Source organism: Dromiciops gliroides, chromosome 3 (genome assembly GCF_019393635.1).
Source record: "Dromiciops gliroides isolate mDroGli1 chromosome 3, mDroGli1.pri, whole genome shotgun sequence".
Classification (NCBI taxonomy): Eukaryota; Metazoa; Chordata; class Mammalia; order Microbiotheria; family Microbiotheriidae; genus Dromiciops; species Dromiciops gliroides.
Genome location: NC_057863.1, coordinates 546,970,732 through 546,991,900, shown reverse-complemented (window position 1 = coordinate 546,991,900; position 21,169 = coordinate 546,970,732). Strand labels below are relative to the sequence as shown.

Genomic DNA, 21,169 nt, shown 5'->3' with positions numbered 1-21,169 from the left:
CTTTATGCGCTTGTCCATGGGGTCCCAGAGTCAGACATGACTGAATGACTCATTAACAACAGCAACAACAACACTACTCTTTCAGCCCCCCAGATACCTAGAGGAAGAGTAGCCAATGGTAGTAGGAAGAAGGCCCTATAATACAGAACTCACCTTTCCTCATTCAATGCAGGAACTTCATAGTAAGTGAAGCAATTCCCCTTTTGTAGTGATGAAACTGTGGGTGTGGCCCAAGCATCTGACTCAACCCTATATTTAGTAACTAAATCCTTTATTTTCATTCCCATTCAACCAAAGTTTTTAAAAATAAAATCTTTATTGATATTTTTTCCTTTATATTGTTTGAATTTTCCCCTGAATTCTTTTCTCCCTTCCCACTTCACAGAGAGCTATCCCGCAGAACAAAAGATTTCTTTAAAAAGAAAAAGGGAAAGGGAAAAAAAATAGAAAAACCAATACTTTAAAATTAAACTCTGACAAATAGATGCAATATTTCACACCCATTCCCCACCACCATCCTCTCCTGCAAAGGAGTTGGGAGAGAAGTCTTCTCATAGCTCTTTGGGGTCAAGATTATTCTTTGTAATTCTGCAACTTTCAGTTTTGATTGGTTTGTGGTTATTCTTTCCATTTCCATTGTTGTAGTTACTGTGAATATTGTTTTCTTGGGTCTGCTTACTTCAAACTGCATCGGTTCATGTAGATCTTTCCATGCTTCTCTGTATTCATCACACATAATTCTTACAGCATAGTTAATATTCCATTACATTCATGGACCACAGTTTGTTTAGTCATTCCCTATTAAATGAGCAGCTATTTTGTTTCTAGTTCTTTGCTACCAAAAAAGTGCTATCAATATTTTGGTGTATCTGGTGCCTTTTTCTTCATCAATGCCCTCCTTTGGGGTATGTGACTATCAGAGTAATCTCTAGATCAAAGGGCATCTACATTTTAGCCCCTTCATCAGAATGATTTCAATTTTATTTCCAAAACAATTGTCCTAAATCCATAGCTTCCCCAACAATACATTCATGTGCCTACCTATCCATAACCCCTCAATTGAAGCTTTAATTCCTTTTTATATATTTTTTTTTGTATCATGAATTTAGAGCAGTTAAGGAGGTAAGTGCATACAGATTGTCTTTGAGTAAAGAAGACATTGGGTTTGCATCCTATGTCTGACACTTACAAATTGTATGACCTTGGGAAAGTCACTTCATGTGACTTTCATGTCTCCGGGCCTCATTTGCAAAATAAGGGAGTTGGACTCTATATCCTCTAAAGATATGATCCTCTAAATAAGAATAAGATGGATAGGAATCATTTCTTTTGCTTGCTATAGGCACCACAGTTGCTAGTCAGGGCTCCATTGCTTTGTGATGTCACCCAAGGACAGGGCAAAGAGAGAGCATGGGAAGTGGTGGGCTCATCGGAACTCCAGGTGCTGTTCTGGGGGCACATTGTATTTGGTCTTGTGGGCTTCAAAGAGGCTGCACAGTTCTGTCATGTAAAGCTGGTGCAACTGGTCTACTTCCTCTTGGGATGGGTTGATATTTTGCTTCACCTTGATGGGTTTTCCCACTAGGAGACACAAAACAGGTGAGAAGGCTTCTGTACTTCCCCCACCCAACAAACAGAAGTCTAAATAGGCAAATTCTGGGGCCTAAACTGACACTCACACCAACAATCACATATATGCAACACCCTAGGTTAATAGTACACAAGGACTTGGTTTCTCTGCCTGCCAAACAGGATTCATTCAGTGACATGCTAAGTTTTTGAAGCATTTCTAAGCACCATGGATGTTCAGACTCTCAAGGTTAGAGCTACTGGGTGCCTAGGGACTAAATGGGCATTAGTAATAAAGAGAAAGGGCAGCAATAAAGCACTGGGCTTGGAATCAGGAAGGCTCATCTTCCTGAGTTCAAATCCAACCCCAGACATTTACTAGCTGTGTGATCCTGGGCAAATCACTAAGCCCTGTTTACCTCAATTTCCTCATCTGTAAAATGAGCTGGAGGGGGCATCTAGGTGGCATAGTGGATAAAGCACCGGCCCTTGGATTCAGGAGGACCTAAGTTCAAATCCGATCTGAGACACTTGGCACTTACTAGCTGTGTGACCCTAGGAAAGTCACTTAACCCTCATTGCCCCACAAAAAAACCCAACAAAACAAAAACAAAACAAAAAAATGAGCTAGAGAAGGAAATGGCAAACCACTCCAGTATCTTTGCCAAGAAAACCCCAAATGTAGTCACAGAGAGTTGGATATGACTGAAACAACTCAACAATAACAATAGAGAGAAGACCCAGAGAAGAGAATTCACCACTGTCACCATTTAACCCCGTAGCTTCAGAGTCAATGGAGCAATTTTTCTGTTGAAATGAAGGGTTTGCATCATGGGATCATATAGTTAAAGCTAGAAGGGATCTTAGAGGTCATTGAGTCCAAGGCCTTTATTTTACAGACAAGGAAACTGAGGCCTAGAGAGGTTAAGTAATTTGCATAGGGTCAAAAATATCTGAGGCTGGATTGGAACCCAAGGCTTCCTGACTCCAAGTTCCTAACTACTGCTCCTCTCTGTCGAAGGCTACTGACTCAACCCTTGCTATATAAAACTGTCCTTTAACCCTTTCCCTCCCCTGGCATGTTTCATTAGCCTTTCAAATATTTGCTCTTCCTGAACCCCTAATGGGTCCCCACTTGAGTATGGGGGAGGGGCACTAGGTGTGGATGGGCTTGAGGTCTCAGGGACCAGGACTGACTCTGTCCTCCAGTTCCTTCCTCCCACAGCCCTGGAGACTAGCTCTTTTTATGGCTTAGAAAGGCAGTTTCCCCTCTTGCTCTTTTTTGGGGACAGTTTTGATGATAATAATAATACAACAAGGGGGCAGCTAGGTGGCACAGTAGATAAAGCACTGGCCCTGGATTCAGGAGGACCTGAGTTCAAATCTGGTCTCAGACACTTGACGCTTACTAGCTGTGTGACCCTGGGCAAGTCACTTAACCTTCATTGCCCCACCAAAAAAAAAAAAACCAAAAACCAAAAACCAAAACAAAACAACAATAATTTAAAATCATGACTCTATAGTATTTTTTTTTTGGTGGGGCAATGAAGGTTAAGTGACTTGCCCAGGGTCACACAGCTAGTAAGCGTCAAGTGTCTGAGGCCAGATTTGAACTCAGGTCCTCCTGAATCCAGGGCCAGTACTTTATCCACTGAGCCACTTAGTTGCCCCTGATTTTATAGCATTTTAAGATTTCCAAAGCACTTTCCTCCATTCACCAGTTTCTCCACCAGATCCTTGCTCTTCATCCTTTCCCAACCTTCCAGAAACTTAGACTTCCCCTGGCTCCCCCAGCTCCTATAGGTAAGCTTCTGTGCCTCATCTCCCCAGGGCCCAGGCTCTCATGCAACTTCCCCCGGCCTCTTCCCCGGGCAAGAAACTCCCACCAGATGTGCTGCCCTATACAGCCTAATATCCTCCCTTTTCTAGCTCTCCTAGATGTATTGTCTTCCTGCATTAGAATGTAAGCTCCCTGAGGTTAAGGGCCGTCTTGTTGGCTTGTATTTGTATCGTCAGTGTTAGCACAGTGCTTAGGAAGTAATTAATAAATGTTCTCCTCATCTCTGTCCCTGTTTCTATGTCTGTTTCCCTATCCCTCTCTAAAGTTTGCAAAGCACTTCATAAGTGTTATATCCTTTTGTGCTCCCAACAGCATTGGAAGGTAGATGCTATTGGTATACCCATTTTATATATGAAATTGAGATAGATAATGGTTGTCACTTGCCCAGGGTCACATGGTTATTAAGTGTCAGAGGCCAAATTTGAACTCAGGTCTTCCTGACTCCAGCTCCAAGTTCAGTCCTCTATTTACCTAACCTCTCTCTTCTCCCCTCTCCCTTCTTCTCTCTCTCTCTCTCTCCATATATGTATATACATACACACATTTACTCATATATGGGGATAATAATAGTTAGGGTTTATATAACACTTTAAAGTTTACAAAGCATTTTATAAATGTTATATATTTTTATCCTCACAACAACTCTGGAAGGTAGATGCTATTGTTGTATGTATTTTACATATGAGGATAATTGAGATAGAAATCATCACTTGGCCAGGGTCACATAGCTATTAAGTATCTGAAGCCAAATGTTTACTTAGGCCTTTGTGACTCTAGTTCCAGAATCTTATCCACTTTATCCCCTGTGTGCCACCTAATTCCACACCTCCTCTCTGCATGAGGTTGATAGTACAAATATAATTATGCCCACTATACAAATAAGGAAATTGAGGCTCAGTGATGTTGACTGACTCTTTCCCAAGGTCTATCTAGTAAATACTGGAGCCAAAAGTATTAATAATGGTGACAATGATCATGGTGATAATAGTCTGGTAGATTCTACTAAACTAGAAAGACTTTGAATATAGGTGTGCTACTAAATACCAGTCCAGGGAAATGGGGAGGGCCTTATCACTAAGGAGATCAAGATTTTCAGCCACAACTCATTAAATTAATAGTTGACCAAAATATGGAAGAGTCATAATATTTATGTGTCCAGAGAAGACCCACATGGATATTTTTGAGGTATTAAATTACAATAATAAAAATAGTCATTGTAGTGATAATAAACTACTCTGTAATTTAACCTAGTAGCACCTTTATCTAGCAACCTTCCCTCATCAGAAAACAGCTAAGAACCAAGTATGAAACAAATAAAACCTCTGAACAACTAAAACACCTGTCATAAAGCCCATATATTTAAAATGCATGCCCTTTTCTCATTAGAGAGTGCTTTAGGCCATCTCTCAGCGCCTATTTACTCTTACTTTGCATATAATGATGACAATGCTTGATGAGCATGAGTGATATAATAACACTGGATTGGAGGTTAAAGGATTTGGAGAATAATTCTGGCTGGATGATTTCTTAATTATGGCCCAGGGCTCATTTGACTTATCTCTGAAAAGAGGAGGTTTGAGTGGTTGATCTCAAAGGTGTCTTCCAGCTCTATTTCTGATTTTCTGAACTTGACTATCATACTTCCTGCTATCTCATCTTGGAACTTCCCTGGAATCTGGGGCCTAAGCATCACCCATTCTTAGAGCTGTTCACCCTGGAATATCCCTCCTCAAAGCTTACCCCTCTGCTCCCATTGGAGAGGTCCTCCTAGAACCCCACTTTGTGAAGGGGCTGCGATGGCCTTCCTTCATTCCCCTCCCTTACTGGTCCTGACTTTCTGGACTTCAAAAGTACCTTCAAACTCTCCCTTCACTACCTTGCTTTCAGCTTTCTTCAAGAAGTTGTTGGGTAGGAAGCTTTTTTTTGATATCAAATCTAACTGTGTTTTTCTGCAACTTTTCCCCATTTCCTCAGTGCTAGGGGGCCAAGGAAAAAAAGGTCTTATCCTTTCCCCACAAAATAAACCCTTTATTCTTGAAGGTATCCTTCATGTTTCTCCTCAGACCTTCTCTTCTCCTGGCAACACATCCTCAACTCCTTCAGTCAGTTTTCATACATTCATACATTCTCATCTTCTATCCTCTCACTATCTTTCTTATCCTTTTCTAGATGTATTTCAGTTTTTGGAGCCTCCTTAAAATGTGGCCCCAGAACTGGATAAAATATTCTAGATGTGTCTGATCAGTTAGTTCAGTATGATTATCATCTCCTTTGTTCTAGACACTAAGCCTCTAGGCCTCAGCCTCAGATACTTACTAGCTATGTGAACCTGGGCAGGTCACTTCTACTCTGCCTCAGTTTTCTCATCTATGAAATGGGGATAATAATAGTCCCTAATTCCCAGAGTGGATCAAATGAATTAATATTTTTGTTTTTGTTTGTTTGTTTGTGTGTGTGTGTGTGTGTGTGTGTGTATGTGTGTGGTGGGGCAATGAGGGTTAAGTGACTTGCCCAGGGTCACACAGCTACTAAGTGTCAAGTGTCTGAGGGCAGATTTGAACTCAAGTCCTCCTGAATTCAGGGCAGGTACTTTTATCCACTGTGCTGTCTAGCTGCCCCCTGAGTTAATATTTTTAGAGTACTTATTCCTGGCACATATTAGGTGCTATATACACACTAGAAATTATTATTGTTATTGATACTAACAAGAATAACAAAAGTTCACATTTGAAGATATTATATTATGGTACTATAACAATAACTGACATTATGTAGCTCTCTAGGGTTTACAAAGTGCTTTCTCATGGAAGAAGAAGAAATGTCCCATCCTGGGGCAGAACTAGGGATACTGAAGGAAGTACTTAGGATTAATAGAAAGCCTACTGTCAGTGGACCTGGTCTGAACTCTAATTCTGCCACTGACTTCCTGCCACTTGACCTTCCTATGCCTCAGTTTCCTCATCTGTAAAATGAAGGGATTGGACTAGATGATTTCTAAGGTCTCCAAGCTATAAGACTATCGCACTCTAAATCTAAGTTACAGATACTTATTTCCTGCTCCTTCTAAGGAAGAGAGGATTAACAACTGAACCATTCCAAAGTAAAATGGGCTGCCTAGAGAGGTAGTGAGTTGCCCATCACTGGAAGTGCTCAAATGGAATCTGGATGTCCATTTGTTGGAGAGTCACGCTTTGAGTAGACATTGGGGTGGATGATCCTAAGGTTCCTTCTAAGTTAGATGTTCCCTAAGTCCTTGCTTGTTGGTGCCTGGCTCCAACCCAAACAGATGAAAAGGGCATTCTGGTTTTGCTGTTTACTGTTTGCCTGTTGGAATTTGGGAAGAGTTACTTTTGCTCTTTGGGCATCAGTTTTCTCATCAGCAAAATAAAAAGGCTGGACAAAGTTTCCCACCAGATTTAAGTCCTCTGATCTTAGGACAGAACTTCTTCATCTTTTGGCTTCCATGGAAGGGGATCTTAGAGAGCAGCTAGTATTCAGGGGCTATGCTGGGACATAGGCCGGAATGGAGCTTGAAGAGCAGGACCCTTGGGACCCATCCCATGCCAGTCCCACATCCCTTGGCATCCCTGTAACTTACCCACAGTAGTGATTTGCCGCCGGTAAGGGAGCAGGCCAAAGTTGTACTGGAAGATCCCTCGGCCATGGAAGAGGGGGAAGGAAATGCTCATGACCCTCTGCAGTTTCTCCTGGATCCAGCGTAACCAGGATCCTTGGGGATTCTCAACTTGGTCAAAGAGTTCATTCTCCCCAAAGGAGAATATAGGCACCAGAGCTGCCCTAGAGAGACAAAGAGGAGATGAGGCAGAGATGAGGGTCAGGGGCAGGTGGGACAGGGTCCTGGGTTCAGCACCAAGGCCTCTTCTCCAGGAGCTCTGGTCAATGGCCACCGAGGGGTGCTGGGAGGAGAGCTGAGACCATAGTTCTCACAGGGCAGGACTCAGCCCCTGATCCTCAAAGTCCCCCTCACGTACCTACAGCGTCTCAGCATCTCAGATTAAGAAGATGCTTTAGAGGCCACTGGTCCTAAATAGGAATCAGTCAATAACAATGAGCACTGTGGATAAAAAATAATAATAATGAAATAGTCCCTGCCCTCAAGGAGCTTTGATTCTCATAGAGTCTCATGAAGGTGGGGAGGAAAAACAACATGTTTACAGATAAGTAAATACAAATGTCATGGGGGTGGAACACCCCATGGAGCTCCTCTGGCCACTGCTGGGGACATGTGCTCAGTACTGAAGGACTTTTCAATGGTGCACCAATTACTTGATCTTCATGATATGATATGTCACTAAAGCCTCTGGTGCTTCCTCCTTCCGGCCCATGGCAGGGCACTGCATCAAAGGGGATTGAGCACTGAGCTCCAAAGGGCTGCTGCCCATTTTTCTCATAAAATAAAAAAGATACATTTATCCCTTCCATGTCGTGATTTTCCCCATCAAGGTTTCAATATATGAGAGGTTGACATAAGAAATTAAACAGGAATTTTGGGGGAATTTTGTGGAAGTCACTGATGACATGTGAAGACTAAGAGATAATAAAGAAAAAGTTTAGAAACTCAGAAAAGAATAGAATATATATAGTATTGACCAACTATTTAACCCAAATTTTATAATAAAGTACTTTAAATGCTCCATAAAAGAAAAGAAAGAAAAACTCACAGAAGAATGTGCTGAAATCATCTTCTACCCAAGAACAGCTTGGAAGGTCAGAAGGAGGGAGTTGCTGTGCTGATACAGGAGTCGAGCCCAACCCCACAGTCACCCTGACACAGATCCAGTCCCAGGAAGGCCTCACCAGAGAAGGAGACCCCCAGAGCCTCTGAATCAGCTGAAGCACCACTGTCATCTGGAACTAAGCTCACAGTCTGGTGAGAGGGCTGAGCCCTGGGCAGTAGGGAGACTACAGGAGTCTATGCTGGTGCTGAGGCAGAACTTGGATTTTTCACCCCTACCAGGAGGTAGGCTTGAGTAGCAGTGGCCCAGGTAGGGGAGGGGCACAGGCTTGTTGGAGCTAAAAACCACAACACACAAAACTGGTTGATTAGCAAATTAGTCTGGGGTCATCTAAGGACCAGGGAACAGGCCAGGGGAGTGAAGATCCTGATCCTCCTTAAATCATACCACCTGAGACTTCTGAAGCTTGGGATACTGCAGCCTGGAAACAGTGTCCCACTTTAAGGAGCTAAAAGTCAAGTAAAAGAAAGGCAAGATTAGCAGACAGAGAAAGGTGAGGACCATAGAAAGTTTCTTCAGTAACAAGGAAGACCAACTTGCACCCTCAGAGGAAGATGCTAACATCAGAGCCCCTACATCTAAAGCTTCCAAGAGAAAAACATGAATTGGTCTTAGGCCATAGAGGTGCTCAAAAAGGACTTTGAAGATAAAATTAGAGAGGTAGAGGAAAAAATGGAAAGAGAAATGAGGGTGATGCAGGAAAGACATAAGAAAAAAGTCAATACCTTGAAAAGCCAAATGGAAAAGCTCTCTGATGAAAATAATTGCCTAAGAATTAGGATTGAACAAATGGAAGCCAGTGACTTTATGAGAAACCAAGACACAATAAAGCAAATCCAAATGAATAAAAAAAATAGAGGGCAATGTGAAATATCTTCTGGGAAAAACTGCTGACCTGGAAAACTGGTCCAGGAGAGATAATTTGAAAATTATTTGTCTGCCTGAAAACCATGACCAAGGAAGGATCTTAGACATCATCTTCCAAGATATTCTTGGGGAAAATTGCCCTGAAATTCTAGAAGAAGAAGCTAAAATAGAAATTGAAAAAATCCACTGATCACCTCCAGAAAGAGATCCCAAAAGGGAAACTCCTAGGAATATTATAGCCAAATTCCAGAGCTCTCAGGTCAAGGAGAAAATATTGCAAGCTGCCAAAAAGAAAGAATTCAAGTACTGTGGAGCCCCAGTCAGGGTAACACAAGATCTAGCAGCTTCTACATTAAAGGACTGGAGGGCATGGAATATGATATTCCAGAGGGCAAAGGAATTGGGATTACAACCAAGAATCACCTACCCAGAAAAACCTTTCAGAGGAAAAAATGGGACCTTAATGAAAAAGAGGACTTTCAGATATTTGTGATGAAAAGACCTGAAGTGAATGGCAAATTTGACTTTCAAATACAAGACTCTAGAGAACTATAAAAAATTTGAGTTGGGGGAATATGCCTGGGGTCGTACAGTGGGTAACTGTCTTGTGTCTTGAGGCTGGGTTTTGGCTGGGATCCCCCTGGGTCCAGGGGTGATGCTTTGTCCACTGTGTCACCTAGCTGCCCCATGATGACATCTTTAGGGTTAAATTGAGGTGTGAGGGGAATGCACTGGGGGAGGGGGAAGGGCAGAGGTGAAATCCTACATGAAAGAAACAGGAAAAGGTTTATGGAGTGGAAGAAGAGATGGGAGAGGAGCAGGGCAGTAAATGAATTTTACACTCATCAGAAAAGGCTCAAAGACCTTAAACTCATCAGAGTTGCCTCAAGGAGGGACTATAATACACACACACACCCAACTGGGTGGAGTAATCTATTTAATCTGGGCAGTAAATGAGCCTAACACACGTCAGAATTGGCTCAAAGACCTCAATCTCATTAGAATTGGCTCAAGGAGGGAATAATGTACACACTCAATTGGGTAGAGTAATCTCTCTAACCCTGCAGGAAAATAGGAGGGGAAGGGGATAAAGAGAGAGGGGCAAAAGAAGGAAGGGCAGAAGGAGGGAACAGACAGAAGCAAATCCCTTTTGAAGAGTGATAGGATGAAAGAAGAGGGATAATAGAATAAATATCATGGGGAAGGGAAACAGTTAACAATAGTAATCATGAAAAAGAGAAAAGGGGAGAAAACTGTACAAAAAATATTTATAGCAACTCTTTGTGGAGACTAAGAATTGAGAATCAAGGGAATGTCCATCAATTAAGGAATGATGGAAGAAGCTGTGCTATATGATTGTGGTGGAATGGTCTTGTGCTATAGGAAACGACAAACAAGATGACCCCAGAAAAACCTGGAAAGACTAATGAACATCGATGTATAGTGAAGTGAGCAGAGCTAGGAGGACATTGTGCATAGTGACAGCAGTATTGTTCAGTGAGCAATTGTGAATGACTTAACTACTTTCAGCAATGCAATGATCCAAGACAATCCCAAGGAACTAATGAGGAAGCTTACTATCTACCCCCATAGAAAGAACTGATAAAAAGAACACTTGTGGATTGTACATATATAACCTGATTGCAATCTTGTGGAGGGGGGAGGAAAGGAGAAAAATTTGGAACTCTAAATTTTATGAAAATGAATGTTGAAAACTACCCTGATGTGTAACTAGAAAAAGTAAAATAAATGTTTATTGCTTAAAAAAAAAAAAAGAAAAAACCAGACTTCTTCTCTAGTATGAAAGGAGGGCCAAAAAATCTTACATGGATTTTCCAGATCAGGGGGTGGGTTGGGAGGGGACCTAAACTCTTAAATCCGGCAATATGGAAAGGACAAACTCTATTGGCATAGGACCGAAAGTCTTCTCATTAAAATATAATTTCTTTTGGCATCTCAATGCCAGAATATAAGATATATTGGTCTTAGAGTGACTAAAAAACTAAGAGTAGACCTTACCCATGAAGCAAAGCAAGTTTGATAAATCCTTTGCGGTTCCTCAGTAGTAGTGTGTAGCTTCCAGGCCGAGCATCCAGGGCCTCCTGGGCCCCTCCCACAATGATCACCAGCAAGTTTCCACCTTCCTTCTTGCTCAACAAGTATGAGACACACTCCTTCTCTGATGTGACTAGACCTGATGGAAGTGGGGGTTAGGGATTGGAGAGGGAGGCAAAGGCACCAGGTCTTATATGATAGTCACACCCACAAAGGCTCTCCTTGTCCCCTGGAGGAAGGTACAGATCAGGAAGGGACATTGCACAGTAATGGGAACACCACTGAATTTGGAGTCTGAAGAAGTGGGTTTGAATCCCTGCTCTGCTACTCAATATCTGTGTAACCACAGATGAATCAAAACCCTTCTATCAGCCTCAGTTTTCTTATCTGAAAACTGGGGAAAAAAATAGATATGGGAGCTTCTATCTTTAAGTCCTATGATCTCTGAAAGTCATTTTAGCTCTATCCTGGGCCCTTTTCTCTTTTTCTATACAATTTCACTTGTTGATTTCATCAGCTCTCATGGATTCAATTATCATTTCTATGGAGAAAATTTTCAGATCTACTTATCTATCCCTAGCCTCTTTCATCATGTCTAGACTTGAATTTTCAGCTCCCTATTGGACATTTCAAGCTGGATGTTCCATAGATATTTTAAACTCAACTTGTCCAAAACTGAATTCATTATCTTTCCCCTCAAACTCTCCTCTCTTACTAATTTCCTTACAACTGTCAAGGTCCCCACCATCCTTCTAGTCATCCAGGCTAGAATCCTAGGTATCATCCTTGACCTCTCACTCTCCCTCCTAACCCCTTAACCAATCTCTGGCATGTCTGGCCACCCTCACCTCTGCATCTTCTCTAATATACGTCCCCTTCCTTCCCCTGAAAGTGCCACCACCTTCATGCAGGCCCCTCATTACCTCATGCCTGGGTTATTGCAGTAGCCTGCTGGTTTGTCTCCCTGCTTCAAGTCTCTCCCCACTTCAGGCCATCTTCCACTCCTCTTCCTAAAGTTCAGAGCTGGCCACTCTCCCTGGCTCCCTAATACCTCCAGAATCAAATGGAAAATCCTGTTTGACTTTTAAAGTTCTTTATAACCTGGTCTTTGTCTACCATTACTCACCTCCACATAATCTGGGTTCCTTGCTGTTCTTTGCACAAGACACTCCATATCCTGGCCCCAGGCATTTTCAGTGGCTGTCTCACATGCCTGGAATGCTACCCTTTCTTGACTTGGCCTCCTAGCCTCCCTGACTTCCTACTATCTACTTAATGTAAGTGCCTTTTAGGGGTGTGCTGGAGCCAAATCAGACTAAAAGCTTGATGAATATTTATGAGCACACACCTGGGCCCACCTTTCCTTAGAAATTACTTCTAAGTTATCCAGAATATATCTGGTCTATATAAAGTTGTTTGCTTCTTGTCTCCCCTTTTAGATTGTAAGTGCCTTGAAGGTAGGGACTATTTTGCCTTTCTTTGTATCCCAAGCATTTAGCACAATTCCTGGAACATAGTAAATGCTTGGGGCAGCTAGGTGGCACAGTGGATAGAGCACCGGCCCTGGAGTCAGGAGTACCTGAGTTCAAATCTGGCCTCAGACACTTATCACTTACTAGCTGTGTGACCCTAGGCAAGTCACTTAACCCCAATTGCCTCACCAAAAAATCCAACAACAACAACATAGTAAATGCTTAACAAATGAAACCTCTTTTAGTTTCATAGATTTAGAGCTGGAAATTACTTCAAAGGGCAACTAGTCCAAACCCTTTATTTTAAGGAGGAAACTGAGACTAGACTTAAATGGCCTGCCTAGGAAAATGTGATTAGTTAATAGCCGAATCAGAACTTGAACCTGGGTCCCCTAATTCCATCATATGATGCAGCGAGCAGTAATGCTGACTCTAGCAGTCTAGTTCCATGTCTCCCAACACTTATTACTGAAATACTCCCCCCATGTAACCACAATCTCTCTTACTGCATATCAGAGGCCATTGTCTTGGTAGAGGGATAAGTACTATTGGCTGTTCTCTTTTTATGAGTCTTTCTATTTTTGTGAACCAAGTCCTGTCATTGTGTAGAGACAGCTTCCTTCCCAAATTAGGTATGGGTAGGAATTTGGCATTGGAGAAATGGGTGGGAGAAGAAACATACCTCCACTCATGATATAATCCCTGAAGATGGGAATTCGGAACCACAAAGTCAGCATCATCAGGTGGGAACGGATCCCAGGAAACACAGAAGAAAAATCAGTGCCCTCAGTACAGAAGTTGGTGAAGGCTCCAGCAGCCAGAACGCCATGAGGGTGGAAGCCAGCAATGTAGTTCTGGGTGGGGTCCAACTCCACTGTCTTGATGAGCTGAGGAGACAGCAACCATTGGAGCAATAAACACCTTCCCCATCCCAGTGGCTTTAGAAACCTTATAGTATAGAATCCCCCAGGAATGGCTAGTGAATCCTGCCTTAAGAAAACCTGGCATATACAAACATTTGAACTTGGAAAACATCTGTGAAGAGATGACTGTCTATAAAATGAGTCCTGTGCCAAGTTGGCATACTTTTGTACATTTATATTTTCATGACAGCTCTACTCAGGTGCTAGTGGTGTAGATGAGACTTTGGGTTCTTGAGGGCAATTTTGTTTACTGGTCTTCCACCCATCTTATTTCAGTTTGGTTCAGGAAGCTTCTATTAGATGCCTGATATGTGTGGGATACTGTGCTAGGGGATCCTGGGGAAACAAAGATGGAAATTAATACAGTCCCTGCCCTCAGAGACCTTACACACTTCTGGAGGAAGGGATACAACATTTAAGTAGATGAACACAATATGAATTTGCAGAGGGAGAGAGAACCAATAACTAGGGGAATCAGGGAAACCACCTAAGAGGCAGTATATATATATATATATATATATATATATATATATATATATATATATATATATATATATATATATATATATATGACCTGAGCCATGAAGGAAGCTAGGGATTCTCAGAAGCAGAGGTAAGAAGTGAGAGCATTCCAGACACAGAACAGCCCATGAAAAAGGATGAAAATGGAAGATGGAATGCTAAATTGGGAGATAACAAATGGGCCAGTTTGGCTAGAATGCAGAATGTATGGAAGGCAGTAATGTAAAATAATTCTAGAAAGGTAGGCTGGAGGCAGAAAAAACACCAAGGGTTTTCAATTCCAAACTGAGGACTTTGTAACTTTTCTTTTAGGCAATAGGGAGCAAAGTGAAGATTTTTAACTACAGGGAGAGAGACTATTAGACCAATGGTTTCAATGTATCACTTTGGCAGCCATGTGGAGGACAGCACTGCTCAAGCACCAATACCTTTTCTAACTCCTCCAACTAGTGGCACCCTCCCCTTCCCTAATTACTTTGTATTTGAGTTGTATCCCTTTATTCTATATATGCTTATTCTATAGATACCTATTGCCTTTCCCAATGGAATGTAAACACCTTGAAGGATTGTTTTATTTTTGTCCTCATATTACCAGTGCTGGGTATTACCAGTTTGGGGCACAGGGCCTGACACATAGCAGATATTTAATATATCCTCCTAACGAAATGTTTCATTTATTGATGAATTTGAGAAGGGAGAGATTAAAGACAGGGAGACTCCTTGGGAGGATAGTTAGACAGTCCAGGTAAGAAGTGAAGAGGCCCTGAATCAGTATGGTACATGTGGCAATGGAGAGAAAAGGGTAAATGCCAGAGGCGTTGTGGAGGCAGATTCAGTAAGCTGGCACATTTGAATGAATACTGGTCATGGGGGAGTGGGAGTTAAAGAGAAATAAGAGATTGGGAATCGGGGTGAACTGAAGTATAAGGATGCCCTCCTAGGAAGTTTGACAGAGGGGGAAAAGGAAAGATGAAGAATTTTATTTTGGTAAACACCCTTAGGGCAAGGGGTGTGGAGGGAATAAAAAAAGGGGAAAAAATTTACATGATAACTGTATTATGTATTTAAAAGGAATAGCAAGGGGGCAGCTAGATGGCGCAGTGGATAGAGTACCGGCCCTGGAGTCAGGAGTACTTGAGTTCAAATCTGGCCTCAGACACTTAACACTTACTAGCTGTGTGACCCTGGGCAAGTCACTTAACCCCAATTGCCTCACCAAAAAAAAAGAAAAAAAAAAGAAAAGGAATAGCAAGGGGGCAGCTAGGTGGCACAGTGGATAAAGCATCAGCCCTGGATTCAGGAGGACCTGAGTTCAAATCCGACCTCAGACACTTAACACTAGCTGTGTGACCCTGGGCAAGTCACTTAACCCTCATTGCTCCGCAAAGAAAAAAGAAAAAAAAAGGAATAGCAAGTTGTATGTAATAGATTTGCAGTTTCACGTATAATTATCTTTTTTAAAAAATCTATGTAGTGGGAATGCTTGTTTTATTTAATAAATTAAAAATCAAATAAATAAAAAATTTAAAAAAAATTCTATTTTCGTTAGAGGTATAGATTGGGATATGCATGATGATATAAAATTGTTACAAAAGAGGCTTTTTACTTGGGGGGGAGATGTTGGGTTAGGGAATTTAAAAAATCAACAATAATTTTTAATTTGCAAATAAGAAAGCAAAAAAAGCAGAAGGACACACAAATATGACAATTTTGCAATTAACTTATCAGAGTTAATATATACTTATTAAAAAACAAAACTGTCCATATGGGAGTCCATAGTCTATTCTATACTTCTCTTTCTTGTTTGTCTTTGTATATTGAGATGTTTGTGTTTATTGATGCTTAAGGTCACAATAAATGATATTTTTCAAATGCATTTTGATTTTGGACACGTTGAGTCAATTGTGCTTGCAGACTCTAAGTAGTGATGGGCTCTTCCAAGCTTGAAAGACTTTGGGAAGGTCCACCGTGACAATCTGTACCTGCCCCTTAAGGGCCAGCCCAGCTGATTGCAGTCAGCCTCATCCCTGGAAAGCTGACCATATGGTGAAAAATATTTTGGCCACTATGATACATGAAATAGATTAAGAAGACAGAACTGCCAGCACGAATAAGGATGCAGTTTTTAGATGACCTCCAAATAGAAATTTAGATATTGATTCTATAAGTGTTTTACTCTTTTTCAATGATCAACAAGTTGTTGTGTTACTGGAACATTCCTTTTTTTTTTTTTTTAGTGAGGTAATTGGGGTTAAGTGACTTGCCCAGGGTCACACAGCTAGTAAGTGTTAAGTGTCTGAGGCCAGATTTGAACTCAGGTACTCCTGACTCCAGGGCTGGTGCTCTATTCACTGTGCCACCTAGCTGCCCCCAACATTCCTTTTTTTAAAAAAAATTTTTGGTTTCATTTCTGAATCTCTGTCCTCCACCCCACATACCTACATACTCAACCCCCACCTATCCCCCCAGGGATCAAAAGAAAGAAAAAATAATTCAGCAAAATTTAGCAACAAATTGCCTATGTCTAACAGTATATACAATATCCCCATTTCAAACAGAATTGTAGATGAGACTAAGAATTATGCAGTCCTTAGACCATCTAGACATGTACATGTAGCCATTGGTATTGCTAATGTTTGTCTTTTTTCTTTTGTTTTGTTTTGTTTTTAGCGAGGCAATTGGGGTTAAGTGACTTGCCCAGGGTCACACAGCTAGTAAGTGTTAAGTGTCTGAGGCCGGATTTGAACTCAGGTCCTCCTGACTCCAGGACTGGTGCTTTATCCGCTGCGTCACCTAGCTGCCCCCAGAGCTAGATGCCTTTTGAGTTGAAGCCTTTTCCAACTCAAATTCTTGGAGTCTGAGGATAATGCCTTATCATATACCTTTTCTTGTTACTGTATATTGTATCAGTCATTTAACAAGCATTTATTTTATTTTTTTTTTTTAGTGAGGCAATTGGGGTTAAGTGACTTGCCCAGGGTCACACAGCTAGTAAGTGTTAAGTGTCTGAGGCCAGATTTGAACTCAGGTACTCCTGACTCCAGGGCCGGTGCTCTATCCACTGTGCCACCTAGCTGCCCTAACAAGCATTTATTAACTAGGGGTTTTGTTTGTTTGTTTGTTTTTTTATGTGCCAGCCATTGTGCTAAGCATTGGGGATGCAAAGAGAGGCAGAAAATAGTCCCTGCTTGAAAGAAGTTGACAGTCTAATGGGGAAGACAATATATAAATATCAAGATATGTATAAGATCTATACAGAGTAGATTGAAGATAATCTGAGAGAAGGCAGTATGAACTAGGGGTACTGGGAAAGGCTTCTTGAAGGATTCCAACTGAGTCTTAAAGGAATCCAGGAAAGCTAAGAGGTGAGGAAAGAGCATTCTAGGTGTGGAGGAAAGTCAGAGGAAAGATAACAAGATGAAATCACTTAGCTAGAGCTGGAAGGGCCCTCAGGGATCATCTAGTTCAACCTCTTACTTTACAAATGAGGAAACTGAGGACCAGGACAGTGAAGTGACTTGTCTAATATCACACATGTACTTATATCAAATGAGATAATATATGCAAAATCCTCTGTTGTTTTTCAGTCATATCTGATTCTCCGTGACCACATTTGGGGTTTTCTTGACAAAGATACTGAGGTGGTTTGCCATTTCCTCTTCAGCTCATTTCACAGGTGGCAAACAGGGTGAAGTGACTTGCCCAGGGTCACACAGCTACTAATTATCTGAGGCCATATTTGAACTCAGGAAGATGTCTTTCTGATTCTTCGCCTGGCATTCTATCCACTGCACCACCTTTAGCAACTTTCAAACATTATATATATTATGCTTCAGCTGTCTGTGATCTCAATAGGATTGGTCTTTTCTCCACAGATGTAGATTGTAGCTACCCATGCCTTAGTGTGGGGCCTGGAAACTAGCAGGGACTTATTAAAAGTTTGTTGATGGGGGGCAGCTAAGTGGCACAGTGGATAAAGCACTGGCCCTGGATTCAGGAGTACCTGAGTTCAAATCTAGCCTCAGACATTTACTAACTGTGTGACCCTGGGCAAGTCACTTAACCCCCATAGCCCCACAAAAAAACCAAAACCAACCAAACAAAAAAGTTTGTTGATGTAAATGGAATTAAAAGATGGGTCTTCATGAGCTCCTGTGACAAAACAATAACAATCCCTCCCTCCAACCCCCCCCCCAAATTATAGTCCTGCTGGCCACCCCTCTAGGGATGAGCCTCTCTGCCCTTGCCCAGAATTGTCCTTGGATGACCAAATACAGTCCATCCTCAAGCCTGGACTTTAAGCTTTACCAGATAGGTAGATACACAGTCACAGAATTTCAGAATCAGAATGTATTTCAATGGATATAAACTAGTTAACAAGCATTTATTAAATACCGACTGTGTACTCAGCTACCTGACCTGAAGGAGCTTACATTCCATCTCCATTCCAACATGTGCCAGAGGTGGTCAGTCATCTAGCCTCTGCTTAAAAACCTCAGTGAGAAGGAAATCACCTTTTTCTGATAGTCCATTTTTGTATGTCTCCTTCTCTCCAACTAGACATTGATTTCCATGGGATAGAATGTGAAGGCCAGTTACAAAATGGAGTTGGTTTGATGTGGGAATCAAGAGAACCAATCAGATTCTGTCTCATGGACACTGATTCCATCTTTGTTGCCACATAAATTCTCTTTCATCTTTTTTTTTTTTAAAAACAAATCATCCATGGAAAACTAGATGGTATAAGCCATCTATTGTTTCATAAATGTAGGAGGATGCAATTAATTAGCATCTCTCAGTTCTGGGAAAAGAAAGGTTCAAGCCTAAATCCTTAAAGTATCCCAAAAGATGTTCAGGAGCCTAACCCCTGTCTTTCTCCGTGAGGACAGTTTTATGGACTATGGCAATGGCCCACAGAAATAGGAACACAGAGAGATGGAAGGACCTTAGGGATCATTTAGTTCAACTCTTTTTTACATATGGGGCCCAGAGTGATGAGATATTTACTTATTGTCATGAAGGTAGTAAATAGGGCAGGGATGATTAAAGCCCAGGTCTTCTGACTCCTAACATAGTGCCTTTTCCCTATCATATCAAAGTGCTTCCCCCTTGGAAACCTGAACAAAGGTGGCAGGTTTGGGGGAGCTTCACGGCCAACCCTGGGGGTGAGAGCAGGACCCTGATTCTCAGTAATCATTCCTGAGGCCAAAGATCATTTCTTCCATCTAATCTACCTTCCCTGAGCCAGAAACTTTGGACTTTTGTTTACACAGAAGAGTTCAAAATCCTTCAGAGTTTGCATAAGAAAGGGAAAAGGAAATTCCTTAGCTGGACTTTTGGTGGTTTTAACTTCAGTGAAATCTGTGGTACCCCACAAGGCATCTGTTCCCAACAACTCCCTCTGGTCTATCATAGTATGTTGTGAGATTAAAATGGGATATTAGATCATAAATCTACCCTACTTAACCTTTCCCTTAATTTATCTCCCAGACTAGTAAATGGAAGAAGCTTCTGGTTTTCTAGATAGAGCTTTTATTGTATGGTAGTCACAAGGTGATGTTGATTAGAAGGATAGGAAAGTAGAAATACAATACAAATTGTCTTAAGTCTAGGCTTAGTCTATATTCCGTATAAAACTCACCAAAAGCGGAAGGCCACCTTTGGGGCGAGAGACCGAGTCAAGCGCATGCTGTTAACCGAGAGCCGGGCCGAGTCAAACTCCAGTCCGCATCTGTCTGTGCAGCGCAGCCAGGAGACCAGTGGAGCAGGAAAAAAAGGCCCCACTTCCATTCTCTCCTTGCCTTTTAAGCTCGCACCCCGGAAGGACTGGTGTGCGTGGCCCATGCTGTTGGTCTCCTCCCCAAAAGGGTGGTCCTAAAAAAAACTGGCGTCTCTCCATTATCTAACCGACTGTTAAAACTTTTTACCACAATGTGAGCATTTAATCTTAGCAAGTCCAAGGTTTATAAATCTAGAATTATAAGGGGCCCCAGAGGCCATCTGGTTACCCAATCATTTTTTTAAAATATTGATATCTTTTATTTTTAAAATACCTACATTTTACAATGTATCCCCTCTCCCTCTACTAGAGAGAAATCCCTTAAAAGAGGAGGAAAAAAAATTACCAATTTAAAAAAACTAAACCAGGAGGCAGCTAGGTGGCACAGTGGATAAAACACCCACCCTGGATTCAGGAGGACCTGAGTTCAAATCCGGTCTCAGACACTTGACACTTACTAGCTGTGTGACCTGGGGCAAGTCACTTAACCCCCATTGCCCCACAAAAAAACAAACAAACACAAACATAAAAAAACTAAACCACATATTGAAAAGTCTGACATTATATACAGAGTTTCATACCCATAGTTCCCCCAACCCTGCAAAGAAACAAGACCAATACCCTCATTTTGCATGGGAAACTGAAGCCTGGAATGGTTGGAAAAAGTTGAAAGAAACCTCAAAAGATACCAAACTATAAGTGCAGAGGAGACCTAATTACAACATCCCTATAACAAATTGGCACCCAGGATCTGAAGATCTCCACTGAAAAGGATCACACAAAAAAAGCCAGAGTCAGGGCCCCCTCTGTGAAGGACCCCCTGGAGAATCCCGGATTTTGTGCACCTACATGCACCCCAATACCAGGCTCTGAAGGGCTCTCCCAGAGACTGGAGTCCCAGGCAAAGGCAAATGCAGTATATGCCCACCCTCTGCTGGTCATTCTGTAGTACTGCCCCCCACTGCCTAGAGCTTAGTGCAATGCCTGGCATATAGTAAGAGCTTATGTTTCTTAAATTCAAGTGAATTGCATTGACATTTAGCATTGAGGGGAAACAACTCAGGAGGTTTAGACTGGATAGCTTCAGTATTTAAAGGTTGTTCAATGCTTGTAAAGTGTTTGCAAATCTTGAAGTACCATATAAATGCTATTGTTGTTGTTATTGTTGTTATTATACTAGATGCTCTCTGAAGTCCTTTTCAATTCTGAGATCCTGTGATTCTTCAAGTCCACAGTCAGATGTAAATTTTTATCATTGCCTGTGGAAGAATGATTAGACTTATCCTGCTTGACCCCAGAGGGCAGAACTAGAAGCCAAGCATTGAAGTTGTAAAGAGACAGATATAGACTTGAGGTCAAAAATGACTTCCTAAAAATTAGAACGT

General features: G+C 41.6%; 1 protein-coding gene across 1 annotated transcript in view; it reads right to left on the bottom strand.

Moving 5' to 3' along the window:
- Positions 1–289: 289 nt before the first annotated feature.
- Positions 290–21,169, bottom strand: part of MOGAT2 (monoacylglycerol O-acyltransferase 2) — a 39,092-nt gene continuing 18,212 nt past the window's right edge. The window contains exons 3-6 of the mRNA XM_043995644.1: positions 13,243–13,447; positions 11,053–11,227; positions 7,008–7,207; positions 290–1,581 (exon numbers count right to left, since the gene is read on the bottom strand). Of these exons, the coding sequence (XP_043851579.1) occupies positions 1,427–1,581; positions 7,008–7,207; positions 11,053–11,227; positions 13,243–13,447 (735 nt within the window). The 3' untranslated portion in view covers positions 290–1,426. The remainder of the gene's footprint in view (positions 1,582–7,007; positions 7,208–11,052; positions 11,228–13,242; positions 13,448–21,169) is intronic.